Source organism: Bos indicus x Bos taurus, chromosome 14 (genome assembly GCF_003369695.1).
Source record: "Bos indicus x Bos taurus breed Angus x Brahman F1 hybrid chromosome 14, Bos_hybrid_MaternalHap_v2.0, whole genome shotgun sequence".
Classification (NCBI taxonomy): Eukaryota; Metazoa; Chordata; class Mammalia; order Artiodactyla; family Bovidae; genus Bos; species Bos indicus x Bos taurus.
In genome coordinates this window covers 63,113,521-63,129,465 of record NC_040089.1, presented here as the reverse complement: position 1 = coordinate 63,129,465, position 15,945 = coordinate 63,113,521, and the positions used below count along the sequence as shown (strand labels likewise).

General features: G+C 40.3%; 1 protein-coding gene across 2 annotated transcripts in view; it reads left to right on the top strand.

Moving 5' to 3' along the window:
* Positions 1-15,945, top strand: part of GRHL2 (grainyhead like transcription factor 2) — a 172,675-nt gene that overhangs the window by 55,586 nt on the left and 101,144 nt on the right. For both annotated transcript variants that reach the window (XM_027561417.1, XM_027561416.1), the window contains exon 4: positions 3,147-3,540. In XM_027561417.1, the coding sequence (XP_027417218.1) occupies positions 3,147-3,540 (394 nt within the window). The remainder of the gene's footprint in view (positions 1-3,146; positions 3,541-15,945) is intronic.

The window sequence follows — 15,945 nt, the reverse complement described above, 5'->3', positions numbered from 1 at the left end:
CCTGTTTTGGTGAAGTATCTTTTAGGGCAACCTTAAAGACTGACAGCTGCCCATTGTATTTTAAAGGCCGTTTTTATGATATCTACGGAGTGCCTTAAAAAAAAAACTGGCAGTGAGGTATAGACAAATTACCTTGTATAGACTAATTATGACTTTGTAGACTTCTGGTTAAATGTAATTTGGAAGGATATCATTTGGTCTGCAGTGTACTCATGAATTAGGGTGCCATGGGCTGGCATAATATCATTACAAATGTTTGTATACAGAAGTCACCACTTTGAAAAGTAATCTCAGGGAGATGAGTCCAGTTTTTTTTTTTTTTAAGAGTATATTTTCATCACCATTCCTAGCATTGCATTTTTTCCTCATGTTATAATGTTTGGTTCAATTTTAAATTCTATTGCAAGTGAGTCAGTATCTCACAATTGCTCTTAACTTTGCTCAGATCACCCATTTTTGGGGATGACTTTCAAAGTTCTCTGGCATCAGCTTTTAAAGTCACTGCTGTCTGTAGAGGCACTGTTACACATTATAGGACAGTGCTGAGTCTATTATTTCCTTGTCTCGTGGTAATGAAGATTCAACTATATTTGCACGACTCTATTCGCTTGCTTATTTAATATAAGAATGCCCAAAATATTTTGACTTGTGTTTCTTGCTTAGAATCCAAGTGTTTTACATGAAATACAGACTTAAGAAATTTGGACTGAAGTGGACTTGACAGTAGAGTTGATTAATTTAGAATATTTTGTCCAAGCCAGTAAGACCATGCTTGTGCAAAGCCCAAAAGTGTGAAAAAAGTAGATAATTGCTTTGGTAGCTACTGAACATAGACCAACCCTTCTACACTCAACTTGCAGGATATTATCCAAAGGGCACCGCATAAAATGAGTTTGGGAGATTCTGGGTTACAATTAAACTTTTGGAGGAACCGCTGGGGGCCTTACTGTGTTCACGGCTGTGACCCACCAGGGTGGTCTTCTTGTTGTGGCAATAGCATCTTTTTAAAAAATATTGATTCTATCGTGGACTCCTTTCTTGAGGAACATGTATTAACATGCCATGTGATGTTCTAAAAAACAAGGTTTAGAAAATACTGATATAAATGGGTGGTCTGGGTTTTGGCATCATCCACTCACTGGATTCAGATTAAACGTAATATCTAATTTTCACTGTGTCTTAGACACAGATTTATTGTATTGATTTGGCCACTAAAGCAGGTTATTACTGAAAGCCAGTATGTTTATAGACTCGTGATTTTATTCTTTAAAGGATTCCTTTCTAGAGTGGTTTCTTTAGGTCTGTGGCTGACTCAGAGAGGTTCAGGTATTTTTCTGTTGGCTTTGCTCATGAGGAGCCATTTTCTCCCCAAGCTTCCCTTTGAAGTTTTATCTGAAAAATCAAAGCTAAAAATACCAAGCCCTGTTTGAGAGTTAGGCAAGTTCAGAGGCCAGTTGACTTCCTTTACAGAGAGGAGCCAGGAGAGCTCAATTCTTAGAAGAACCAATTTTGTTCAAACATTTCTCCTGATGAAAAATGCCTATAAACCCCAGAAAGCACCTGCTGGTTTAAAAAAAGCAGACACCAGGGACAGGGTTGCATACAAAACATGCATTTTCTTTCTGTCATTCAGGATAATCTATAGATAAGTAAGAGATGGCCTCAAACCTTACTGACTACTAGGACTTGGTTAGTAAAATCACTTTGCTGTCAACAGTGCTCATTTAGTAAGAAGTTGCTCTTTGCTTCTGCTCTCACTCAAAATCCTGCAGTATAGATGCAAATAGTTCATCCTATCCTGGTAAGAATTAATTCTCTAAATCCTTTTTTTTTTCTCTTTGTACCAGTCAGGAGGTGTGAGATCTGAGAGCTCTTGTCTTACATAAGCCCAGTTACACCACTTCCTTAAGTCCTGATAGTAATTCAATGCTCAGGATATCAATGAGCTCATGGTTTTTCTCAATTAAGTGAAAATATTTTAATGACAAGTTCTCATTATCTTATTTTTATCTGCAAAGGGTTTAGCCTGCAGAACAGTGAAAACTTTTCTTCCCAATCTTCTCCTTCAACCTATTGTTCTGCCCCTAATTTTTAAATTACTGTGAATTTTTTAAAAATTATTTTTAATTGAAAGATAATTGCTTTACCAGTATTTACCAGTACCACAAAACCAGTATTGTATTGGTTTCTACCAAATCCCTGTGTTTTTAAAAAAGGCTATTTAAATTTTTTTCTTTTGAAAGCTTTCAAACATATTCATTAAAAAAACAGTGGTATAATGAACCCCCAAAGACCCATTCCATCCTCCAGATTCAGTACTTGATAACTTTTTCTTACACCTATTTATTCTTCACCATTTCTTTCTTTCCCTTCTTTCTTTTTTTAAAAAATTTTTATTGCAATAGTATTTAAAATAAGTTCCTGGCTTAACTTTATGTCATTTCACCTGTGACATGACATATTTAGAGATCCATATCCATTTGATATGGATCTCTAAATAAACAAGGACCTTTTATTACATAATCTCAAAATCATTATCACATCTAAGTGAATGAACAATACTCCTTAACATCAGCTAACTTTCAGTTCATATTTGATTGTCTCAAAAATCCCATTGCCTCATAAATACCTCTTTGGCTTTTTAGATCGGGATCCAAACAAGATCTGCTCGTCCTGTTTGGCTGTCATGCCTTTTAAATCTCTTAACCTAGAACAAGTCTCCCACCTTTCTTTCTTTTTTCATGCCTCTGACTTATTGAGGAAACCAGGTCAGTAAGATGTGTGATATTCTGGTTTGTATGATTGTTTCTTTTCAGTATGGTTTAAATTATTCTTCCAGCTCCCGTATAGCCTAAGAACTGGAAGTTAGATATAAAGCTTGGTTTGATTTAGAGTCAACATTTGATTTTTGTTGAGCATTTCCTAGGTGGGGCTGATCGAATGCTACCAGGAGGCACATGGGGGTGCTTGTCCTACTTCTAGTGGTGGAAAGATCCATTTCATTCCATTGTAAAGCTCACCATCAATTTTTTTTCCCCTAATGCATTAGCATCCGCTGATTCTTGCTTGCATCAGTTATTAGGAGTTGCAAAATGATGATTTTTCTAATTCTATCCTGTTGCTGGGGGGCGGGTTTCAATACACAGAAACTGTCTCGGCACGAGTGAAGCCCAGAGTAATTTGAGCGGAGGAGAAAACCGAGTGCAGGTCCTGAAGACTGTTCCAGTGAACCTTTCCCTGAATCAAGACCACCTGGAGCATTCCAAGCGGGAGCAGTACAGCACGAACGTCCCCGAAAGCCCAGCCATCATCCCCGTGTCAGGAATCACAGTGGTGAAGGCTGAAGATTTCACCCCGGTTTTCATGAGCCCACCTGTGCACTATCCCCGGGGAGAAGGGGAGGAGCAACGCGTGGTTATCTTTGAACAGACTCAGTATGGCGTGCCGTCCATGGCCGGCCATAGCACCTACCTCAAGGACGACCAGCGGAGCACCCCGGACAGCACTTACAGCGAGAGCTTCAAAGACGGAAACACAGAGGTGAGTCCCTGGCTCTTACATCAGGAGCCCGAACCGAAACCCAGAACCCATACCTAACTTTTTTCCTCTGTTTGCTTAAAAAAAAAAAGTATTTATTTCTTTTTGGCTGCACGGGATCTTCATTGCTGCATGCTGGCTCTCTCTAGTTGCGGCGAATGGGGCTACTCTCTAGTTGCCGTGCATCGGCTTCTCATTGCGGTGGCCTTTCTTGTTGAAAAGCACGGGCTTTTGGGGACCCGGGCTTCAGCAGTTTCAGCGAATGGGCTCTACAGCACAGGCTTAATAGTTGTGGCCCCCGGACTTAGCTGTTCCACGGCACGTGGGATCTTCCTGGACCGGGGGTAGAACTGTCTCTAGCGTTGGCAGGTGGATTCTTTACCACTGAGCCCCCCAGAAAAGCCCTTTATTTGCTTTTTATGTGGGATGAGTGAATTCAACTGTGAGTTCATTTTTTTTTTTTAAACATGTTTGCTTCTTTCCTTATAAACAGATTTTATTAAAACACAGGTTGTGTGGAGGAATATTCTCATTTTCCTGACTCTGAGATGACAGATTCCTCTATTGGCTTTAGTTTTAGTCTTAAAATCAAATATTTGTGAAGAACAGAGCTGTTTGTGTGGAAGTTTCCTACTTTTTAAAGTTTTCACCTTGACTTCTAGTTTGTAACCTTCTAAATTGGAGCCAAAGGTGTTGCCTGCCCATCATTTTTTAAAAACGAAGCAACTCTTCTTTAAATACTTATTTATTTTTAATTGAAGGATAATTGCTTTATGATATTGTGTTGGTTCCTGCCATACAGCGGCATGAATCTGCCATAGGGGTACATATGTCCCTTCCCTCTTGAACCTCCTTCCCACCCCACCCGGCCATCACAGAGCTGACGTGATGAGCTCCCTGAGTCATACGGCAGATTCCCATTGGTTGCTTTACATGTGGTGGTGTATATGTTTCCATGCTACTCTCCATTCACCCACCCTCTCCTTCCCCCACAGTGTCCACAAGTCTGGTCTCTATGTTTGCACCTCCATTCCTGCCCTGCAAATAGGTTTATCAGTACCATCTTTCTAGATTCCATATATATGTGTTAATATACAGTATTTTTTTTTCTTTTTCTGACTTACTTCACTCCGTATAATAGGCTCTAGGTTTATCTACCACTGACTCAAATGTGTTCTTTTTATGGCTGTGTAATATTCCATTGTACATATGTACCGCAGCTTCTCTATCCATTCATCTGTTGTTGGCCATCCACAGGTTGCTTCCATGCCTTGCTGCTGCTGCTGCTGCTAAGTTGCGTCAGTCGTGTCTGACTCTGTGCGACCCCATAGATGGCAGCCCACCAGGCTCCCCTGTCCCTGGGATTAGCTATTGTAAATAGTGCTTCAGTGAACACTGGGGTACATGTGTCTTTCTCAATTATGGTTTTCTCAGTGTATATGCCCAGTAGTGGGATTGTTGGGTCTTATGGTTTTATTTTTATAAAACTAGTTTTATTCCTAGCTTTTTAAGGAATCTCCATATGCTTCTCCATATGCTCCTCTGTAATAGTATCAGTTGATATTCCCACCAACAGTGAAAGAGGGTTCCATTTTCTCCACAGTCTCTCCAGAATTTATTGTTTATAGATTAAAACTATATAAATCTTTAAAGACCTTGTCAGATGAAAACTCAAGGAAGAATTGGTATTATCAGTAATAAAGTGTGTATACGTATGTGTACTTTGCACCTTACAGATAGATTCTGTGTATTCTTCTCATGTGCCCAAAGAATTTGCAGAGGCAGTGGATCTTTGCTTGCTTGTTTGTTTTAAACTCACAGGTTTTAAGGGCACAGTTTGAAAATTTTGTTAATTGTATCCAGTTGTGTAACCAACATCAGAATCAACAGACGGCTTCCTCACCCTAAAAGTCTGAACTTGAAGCTCTCCCCTCCCCCCTTGCTCATGGCAAACAGTCACCTGCCGTCAGTCACTATAGTTTTGCTTTATCTAAAATTTCATACAAATGGAATGATGGAGTATGCAATCTTGTATGTTCTCTTCTTTCATTTAGTATAATATTTTTGAGTTTCATCTGTGTTACTGGTTATATTAATAATTTCTTAAATTGCTGAGTAGTATTTCATGGTAAGCATATATCACAATTTATTCATCAGCTGGTGGATATTTGTTGCTTCTAGTTTTTGGCTATTATAAATAATGCTGCTGTAGACATTCAGGTTTTAATGTGGACGTATGTTTTCATCTCTCTTGGGTACATAACTATGGCTGGACTTGGTGGGTCATCTGATAAATGTATATGTAACTTTATATGGGTCATGTGGGAAATGTATGTGAAACATTGTTGTACAGTGTTTCAAGGTAGCTGTAATATTTTCATTCTCACCAGCATTACATGAGGATTCCCGAACTTTTCCACATCCTTGCCCAAGCTTGATACCACCCATCTTTTAAGCTTTACTTTAGTGTATATGTGATGTTGTCTCATTATGGTTTAAACCTGCATTTCTCTGATGTCTAGTGATGTTGAATATTATTCTGTGTGTTTATTTGACTACTTCTATAACTCCTTTTATGAAATGTCTGTTTCAAATAATTCGCCCAATTTTTAGATTGGGCTGCTGGTCTTTCTTTTATTAAGTTGTAAGAGTTTCTTAAATTGTGTAACCCTTGACCAGTTATGTTTTACAATTTGATGGCTGCTTTATTTAACTATTCAAACAGCAACACTATTTAATCTTGATAAAGTCCAATTGATCAATATTTTTCTCTTAGAGTTTATGCTTTTGATATATTGTTTAAGAAATCTTGGCCTAACCTAATGTCACAAATATTTTCTGTTTTTTTTTTCCTAAGCATTTAATAGTTTTTACCTTTTGAGTGTAGGTTTATGATCCACTCTGATATAATTTTCATATTGGATACTAGAGAATTTTCATATTGGATACTAGAGAAGTGTTGTCCCATTTTTTTTTATGTTGACATCCAGTGTTCCAGAACCACTTGTTAAAAAGGCAGTATTCTCTTCATTTAATTGCCTTGAGATCTTTGTAGAACATCAGTTGCTAATATAATTGTGAATCACCACTCCAATTTTTGACTTGGCGTATGTCATGTTTGTTTGTTTTTTTTTTTTTTGAGTTTGTGTCAGCTTCTTCCACATTTCGGAGCAGTGACTCTGCATTTGAGTCACTGGTCACTGACATCTCATTTTGCCTGGCCGATTAAAGACAACAGCAGAAGGAGAAAACTTGTGGTTTTTTCCTTTCTTAAAGAGGAGTGTGGTGGCAGCATACTGAATACTTGCAGCCTGCTGCCCATTTAGTTGCCAGCAGGACAAACTTCAGCCACTGAGGCTGAAATGGTAACCTTAAACAATAATATCTTAAAATAATAAGCATTTGATGAGCACTTACTCTGTGCTGGGCATCATTCTATGTAATATGGACTCATGTAATCCTCCCAAAACTCCCACGAGGTAGGTACTATTATTGTCATCTCTGTTTTCCAAATGAGATGCATAAGGGCAGCTGTGAACATACCACAGTAAGTGGCAAAGATGGGACTTGCCACAAGCTGTTGGTCTCCAGGGCCAGCGTCCTTGATCATTAGCTCTATATTCAGAGACAACGTGGGGCCTTCTGGTTCTCAGGAGTTCCATTGCTGAACATAGTGCCTTACCCCGATGTGTTCGTTTTTTCATCTGAGTGTTCTTTATCTATGTCATTAGCTGTTTCTCATCTTTCATATGATAATAAGAGGGACAAAAGGAACCAGCTCTCTTCAGCGTTGGTAGGGGCTCACAGTAGACAGGTCACACTAGCAGCCCTTCCTTTCCTGACTCGTCATTCCTGAATGCCTGCTGCTTTCTATGAATTTGGGGAAAGAGCAGAGCGAGACAGGATAAATTCGCTGTGCTCATCAGGGTTCCATATTTTTGGGGTTCAGGGGGCTTTACATCAAGCATTCAATGTCCTTGTAGTGACAATGTTATCTTCAGGTTTGCTTCTTTGGCTTCCTGTGTGGCTTAAAATCATCTACAAGCTTCTTCTCCCTGTTCCCCTCTCCTTTTTTTTCCTATTATTTCTGGGATGAGCAGGGGTTACTTCCTCGTTGTAGTGCATGGGCTTCTCATTGCAGTATCTTCTCTTGTTGCGGAACATGGGCTCTAGGCGCACAGGCTTCAGTGGTTGCAGCAGGCTTAGAAGTTGGGGTGCATGGGCTTAGTTGCTCTGAGGTTTGTGGGATCTTCCCAGACCAGGGATTGAACCTGTGTCCCCTGCATTGGCAGGTGGATTCTTAACCAGTGGGCTACCAAGGGAGTCCCCCTGCTCCTTCTTCTTTTCTTTTTTTTTCAAACTGAGCAAGGGATCTTGTAGGGTTTTGGTATTGTTGAATATTTGGTTTGCCCTCAAGCAGTCAGGGGTGCTTCTGTAGGGAAAAGCAAATCACTCCACAAAGGAATGTGAGGTGCATACTTTTTCACCAAAGGGTTGCTACTAATGTTTTTCTCACACAGTGCAGAAATATTCCATTAGTCACAGAAGAGTCCATGGATGTGGTCCAATGTCAACGGAACCGTCACCCTATTTGGGGGATGTGTTATCAGTTGTGTTGTAGATAAAGAGGCTTATGAAAGGAAGCTATTGTATTCAGGGTTTTATTTTGAAGTGAATGAGAAAGCAACTCACCAGAAATGAAATGTGAAAATTATTTCCATTGAATTTAGTTTAGATGCTCTCCTAGTCTTGGAAATCAGTATTTACATTGCATAAGGTATTTCAATGTGATGTAAATTAATTGAAATCATCTATCATGATCTTCAGCCATGGCATTGTCAACAGGTTATAAAATTAGGTGATTTCAGAGTGATTTCACCAAGTAAATTTCACTAAGGAAAATTTGTCTAAAACCTAGTACTTCCTTTAGGCAAATTATTAAAATCCCTACTACTTGTTGAATTGGCAAGTTTCATTTGCTATTACAGATGACTTCTTCTCTCTGTATCTGTATGTGTATGTGTGTGAGTGTGTCTGTGTGGGTGAGTGTGTGTGTGTGTGTGTGTGTACTGATACCAAGGAAGGGAGCAATTTGGTTCAATTCAAGCCAGTAGCATTAAAAAGTTCTTTAATGAGTTTATTTAGCTAATTTGATTTATATTTTATTCTATATCCTCTTTGTAGTAACATTTGGTAAATATTTGTTTATACTGGGTGTTAGGCATTTTGCTAAATGTGGGAGTAGAGAGAAGGGGGTGTGCCTTGGTTTCTGTGCTCTAGAAGGTTACTGTATAATCTGTGAAGAGCCATAACAATGTTGCTGTTTATTGAGTATTACTGTATGCCAGGCACTGTGGTTTACACATTTTATTTAATATTTACTATGCCACAATTCTGCAAGGAAAGTATTATTTTTCCCACTTTACAGATGAAAAAACAGATCCAGAGAGCTTATGAATGTGCCAAATGTCACACAGCTAATAAGCAGAGAGTCGAGTTGATAAATATAAATCAGTGTAGTATTAACAGCTATCAGGTTTCTAAAGTGAAAGTGAAAGTCGCTCAGTCCTGTCCAACTCTTTGCGACCCCATGGACTATACAGTCCATGGAATTCTCCAGGCTAGAATACTGGAGTAGGTAGCCTTTCCCTTCTCCAGGGGATCTTCTCAACTCGGGGATCAAACCCAGGTCTCCCGCATTGCAGGTGGATTCTCTACCAGCTGAGCCACAAGGAAAGCCCTATCAGGTTTCTAGGAAACATGTAAAACTTGCGAGAGGGAAGAAAGAGTTTTTATAGAAAAATCATGTGTATTGTCATTATAAAAATAAAAGTAGAAGAAAGAATTTGCTTATTCTATTCTACAATTTTGTATAAGTCAGTTAACAGAAGTCTAGCTGTAGGAATGAAGAAACTCCAGATCTCAGTGATATGATACAGTAAAAGTTGATTTCTTGCTAACAATCTTGATACAAGTCTATAGACTTGTCTTCTGATCAGGAATCCAGGTTCTCTCCATCTTCTGACATTACCGTCTCTATATTTGACTTCAGAGTCACCCTAGCTGGGGAAGAGAGACCATGGAGATGGCACACTGACTTGTAAATACATTGATCTGAAAGTGGTGCTATTCCCCCTGTTCACATTTCATTGGCTAGAACTAGTCACATGGTCTCAACTAACTGCAAGAAGCTGAGAAGTCGATTTCCTATTTAGTCCTCCAGTGTGCTCAGGAATGAGAACCATTCAGATCAGATCAGATCAGATCAGTCACTCAGTCGTGTCCGACTCTTTGCAATCCCATGAATCACAGCATGCCAGGCCTCCCTGTCCATCACCAACTCCCAGAGTTCACCCAGACTCACGTCCATCGAGTCAGTGATGCCATCCAGCCATCTCATCCTCTGTCTTCCCCTTCTCCTCTTGCCCCCAATCCCTCCCAGCATCAGAGTCTTTTCCAATGAGTCAACTCTTTGCATGAGGTGGCCAAAGTACTGGAGTTTCAGCTTTAGCATCATTCCTTCCAAAGAAATCCCAGGGCTGATCTCCTTTAGAATGGACTGGTTGGATCTCCTTGCAGTCCAAGGGACTCTCAAGAGTCTTCTCCAACACCACAGTTCAGAAGCATCAATTCTTTGGCACTCAGCCTTCTTCACAGTCCAACTCTCACATCCATACATGACCACAGGAAAAACCATAGCCTTGACTAGATGAACCTTTGTTGGCAAAGTCATGTCTCTGTTTTTGAATATGCTATCTAGGTTGGTCATAACTTTCCTTTCAAGGAGTAAGGGTCTTTTAATTTCATGGCTGCAGTCACTATCTGTAGTGATTTTGGAGCCCAGGAAAATAAAGTCTGACACTGTTTCCACTGTTTCCCCATCTATTTCCCGTGAATTGATGGGACCGGATGCCATGATCTTCATTTTCTGAATGTTGAGCTTTAAGCCAACTTTTTCACTCTCCTCTTTCACTTTCATCAAGAGGCTTTTGAGTTCCTCTTCACTTTCTGCCATAAGGGTGGTGTCATCTGCATATCTGAGGTTATTGATATTTCTCCCAGCAATCTTGATTCCAGCTTGTGTTTCTTCCAGTCCAGTGTTTCTCATGATGTACTCTGCATATAAGTTAAATAAACAGGGTGACAATATACAGCCTTGACGTACTCCTTTTCCTATTTGGAACCAGTCTGTTGTTCCGTGTCCAGTTCTAACTATTGCTTCTTGACCTGCATATGGGTTTCTCAAGAGGCAGGTCTGGTATTCCCATCTCTTTCAGAATTTTCCACAGTTTATTGTGATCCACACAGTCAAAGGCTTTGGCATAGTCAATAAAGCAGAAATAGATGTTTTTCTGGAACTCTCTTGCTTTTTCCATGATCCAGTGGATGTTGGCAATTTGATCTCTGGTTCCTCTGCCTTTTCTAAAACCAGCTTGAACATCAGGAAGTTCATGGTTCACATATTGCTGAAGCCTGGCTTGGAGAATTTTGAGCATTACTTTACTAGCGTGTGAGATGAGTGCAATTGTGTGGTAGTTTGAGCATTCTTTGGCATTGGCTTTCTTTGGGATTGGAATGAAAACTGACATTTTCCAGTCCTGTGGCCACTGCTGAGTTTTCCAAATTTGCTGGCATATTGAGTGCAGCACTTTCACAGCATCATCTTTCAGGATTTGAAATAGCTCAACTGGAATTCCATCACCTCCACTAGCTTTGTTCGTAGTGATGCTTTCTAAGGCCCACTTGAGAACCATTAGGTTAGCCAAAAAGTTTATTCAGGTTTTTCCATAATATCTGAAAATATAAAATATGAAAATATATATTTCATATAATATATTAAATATTTCATGTAATATATCAATACTAATAATTGATAATTATATCAGTGTATATAATAATTGGTATATAATATATATTCAGATTTCCCATAATATTTGGAAATATATAAATATGGAAATATAATATGTATTATATTATATACATGTATATAAATATAATATCTTATGGGAAAACCTAATGAACTTTTTGGCCCACCCAATATTTATAGGGAAGATGAGATATCTCTACCGTGTATTTCATTATTTAGCCCCTGGTATGTTAATTGTCAGATTAATGTAGTTTGCAGAGAATCCTGTAATGAAATCAAAGAATTATTATTTGTCATACCCAACAGACTTATGATGGTTATGTCCATTGATGTCCTCCTATTCATCTGTAGACTGATACAGAAAGTTACCCTGGATCTAAACACTGTCCAGTGTGATTTTGAAATTTTTCATTTCCTTTCCTAACTAAAGAATAAAACCTTGAAAATGTTGATTCAGTTACTAAAATGGATCATGGCTTTGCTTTTGATTAGTGCAACCAATTTTATTATTTTTTATTTCAAATACTCAAAATAGTGCATGTAGTACCACTAAAACTTCTATCATTTATTATTTTGTTCTTGAGCCAAGAAAAATTTTGGAAAATCCTTAGAATACAAATTTTATACTTTGGGAAGATTTAGGTTTCTCTGTATGTGCTGTGCTGTGTTAAGTCGCTTCAGTTGTGCCCGACTCTTTGCAACCCTATGGACCTGCCTGTCCATGAGATTCTCTGGGCAAGAATAATGGAACTGGTGGCCATGCCCTCTTCTGGGGGATCTTCCCAACCCAGGGCTTGAATCTGTGTCTCTTACATCTCCTGCATTATTGTTTACTACTAGTGCCACCTGGGAAGCCGTTGCTGCTACTGCTGCTAAGTCGCTTCAGTCATGTCCAACTCTGTGCGACCCCAGAGACGGCAGCCCACCAGGCTCCCCCGTCCCTGGGATTCTCCAGGCAAGAACACTGGAGTGGGTTGCCATTTCCTTCTCCAATGCATGAAAGTGAAAAGTGAAAGTGAAGTCACTCAGTCGTGTCCAACTCTTAGCGACCCCATGGACTGCAGCCCACCAGGCTCCTCCATCCATGGGATTCTCCAGGCAAGAGTACTGGAGTGGGGTGCCATTGCCTTCTCTGTGGGAAGCCCTTAGTTTTCTCTATCTGTAGTCAAAGTTGATAAGAATTGGATGTCCCATTATTCTGGCTCCTAGGAGCCCTCTATCCAACTCTTGCATAGAATGGATTTGGAAATCCCCTTTCTGTTAAAGCTGTTACTTGGCAGCACCGTTTGATACTTTGATACTCTTGCCTCTTGAAGAAGTTCTTGTGTTTATGTCCGTAGCTCAGTTACCATCTATGCCCTGAATACTTTTCACACTTTTTTCTCTTGCCCAGTTCTCTCTGCACCCTGTACCTTTGTGCCCAACTGCCTGTTTGATTTTGAAAAGTAAAAGTGAAAGCCGCTTAGTCATGTCCAACTCTTTGCGACCCTGTGGACTATAGCCTACCAGGCTCCACTGTCCATGGAATTCCCCAGGCCAGAATACTGGAGTGGGTAGCCGTTTCCTTCTCCAGGGGATCTTCCCAGCTTAGGGATCAAACCCAGGTTTCCCACATTGGAAGCAGATTCTTTACCATCTGAGCCACCAGGGAAGCCCCCTGTTTGACTTTCCACCTATACAAAACCTGGTTTACAAATTGTTTTCCACCCTAGTGGATTGACACCACCATCTTTCTGGTTTCTGAAGAAACTAGGATTTTTTTTTTTCTGCATACTTTGCTCTCTTATCATCCTGGTCTAAGTCATTACCAGTTCTATCAACTCCTCTTTCTTTTTTTTTAAATATTTATTTTAATCCATGTATTTGGCTGGGCCAGGTGTTAGTTGCACCTGGACCCTTTTCAGTTGCATCTAGCAGGATCTTCCAGGTGCGGCATCTGAACTCTTATTGCAGCATGTGGGATCTAGTTCCCTAACCAGGGATTGAACTCACACCCCCTGCATTGGGAGCTCATAGTCTGAGCCACTGACCCACCAGGAAAAGTCTCCGACTTCACTTTCTTACATCTCTCTGAAATCCTTCCTTTGTCTCCCTTCTGCTTCCACCTTACTGACTCAAGCTGTCGTTATCTCTGGTCTGTGAAACAGTCCAGTTTTGTACACTGTACCTGGGATGGTCTTTTCAAAATTATAATCTGATCATGACACCCTCTTATTGAAATCCCATTGTTTCTAGGATCAAGGTCTAAATCTGTAACTGGTTTTCAGGGCCTTGCATGTTCTGTTTCTCCTCTGCCTTTCCCACCTCACCTTGCACATCTTTCCCCCTGGTGCCCTCTGCTCTGAGCTTCATTCAGTTCTGTGAGCCTAATATGCTCCTCCTGCCTCAAGACCCCTGTGAATGCTGCTCCATGTTTCAGATCTGTGCTGTGCACTAGGTACTGTAGTCACTAGTCACGTGCAGCTATTAAAATGGATAAAATTTAAAATTTAATTCCTCATTCCCATTATCTCCATTCTAAGTGCTCAGTAGATACATGTGGCTAGAGGCTACTGTATTAGACAGTGAAGATATAGAACATTTCCATCTTTGCATAAAGTTCTGTTGAACAATGTTATTCTAGAATGTTCTTTACTACCTTCCACACCCTTCCTCCTGTGTGACTTTCTTAGGGAAGACCTCCTTGTCCTCTCCTTTCAGTTTCTAGTAAAATCAGTTTTCTTTGAATCTAAGTCCACCAGCCAAAGACTACCACGAACATATTTGTAGTCAACGTTGCATTTATTTAGTCTGTTTCTGCAGGGGATCCTCAGGGACAGCTCATAAGAGAGAGCTGGGAGGAGCTCTTGATAGTGTTTGGGCTTGTGCTGGATGAATCTAAGAAGGGATCATGGAAGTGACAACCAGTTCTGGATTGTGTATATCGAGATGTGGGGGTGGTCTAGAAACTGGGTATCTTGGTTGTCATTGTTCAGAAGAGGTGATGAACAAAGCAAGGCTGAGGATATCTTTGCTAGGAAAGCATCAGTCCCACAGGAGGAGGGAGCGTTGCTCACTTGTGTAGCTGTGTTGCTGTCTTCTGGGCTTCTGTTGGGAGCGTTGCTGATCTTCTGTTGGTCTTCTCTGTTGTGCCACTGGAAATAGTACATCCTATTAGAACCATCTAGGCTGATTGTCAGTGGGACTGATTTCTACTTTCTCAGTTGTGATGTACTGTCCTAGAACTCTGTGGCTGTTCCTCAGAGTGTTTGCACATGGTTTATAAGTTTTTAAATGAATGATTATTTGGCTAATATTTTTCACCTACTAGACCAGAAGCTTCATAAGAGCAGGGCCTGCATCTTTTCTTTTCTACCGTGGTATCCATAGCACCTAGCATGTTGTCTGATACAAAGTGGATGCTCAGTAAGTATTTACTGAAAGAGTGGATGAATGAATACATTAATAAGACCTAAAAATTGGTGACTGATTAAAGACATGGAATTATATAGCTATATCTGATGTACATATAAACTGTGATGTAAGGGTCCACTGTGTTCTAGAGATGGTGGTTGGAAAATAAACCACTATCCTAGAGACAATGGTTAGAGATGGTGGCTGGAAAATAGCTGGGAGTAACCCTTTCTTGGGGATGACAGAGGATGAGATGCACGGATGGCATCACTGACTCAATGGACGTGAGTTGGAGCAAACTCTTGGGGACAGTGAAGAATAGAGAAGCCTGGCGTGCTGCAGATCATGGGATCGTAAAATGCTGGACACAACTTAGCAACTGAGCAACACCACCACCAAACCCTTTCCTGAGAAGGAAATCTTTGAATTACTTGTCAAAGAATGGACATTTATGTCAGGGAAAGGAGAAGCAAGAAGGTTGTTTCTTAGAGAGACTAGAAAAAAGGCCACAGTGGAAGGTCCAGATGTATGTGATCCACCAGGTGCTTTTTCTTCAATGTTCTGTTATATTCACTTTAGGATCAAGAGTTAGCACTTTTGTGCATCTGCTTGAAAAGGTTCTGCTGCTGCTGCTAAGTCGCTTCAGTCGTGTCTGACTCTGTGCGACCCCATAGACGGCAGCCCACCAGGCTCCCCCGTCCCTGGGATTCTCCAGGCAAGAACACTGGAGCGGGTTGCCATTTCCTTCTCCAATGCATGAAAGTGAAAAGCAAAAGTGAAGTCACTCAGTCGTGTCCGACTCCTAGCGACCCCATGGACTGCAGCCCACCAGGCTCCTCGGTCCATGGGATTTTCCAGGCAAGAGTACTGGAGTGGGGTGCCATTGCCTTCTCCATGAAAAGGTTCTAAAATATAGTAAAATGCATCCTACTTGCACTAAATATACAACAACTGGATGTCTGTGAACCCAAACCTCCTCATGTTATGACTTAGAGTATTATGACTTATAATATTATGACTTAGAGTTTCCTCTGCAAACTCACTCTTAATAATGTTGCGATAATGAAGATCTTAGAGAAGGGCACTAAATATGGTCAAGTGTTCACTATAGAACAGAATTTAATACACGTAGATAGGGCTCGCCACAT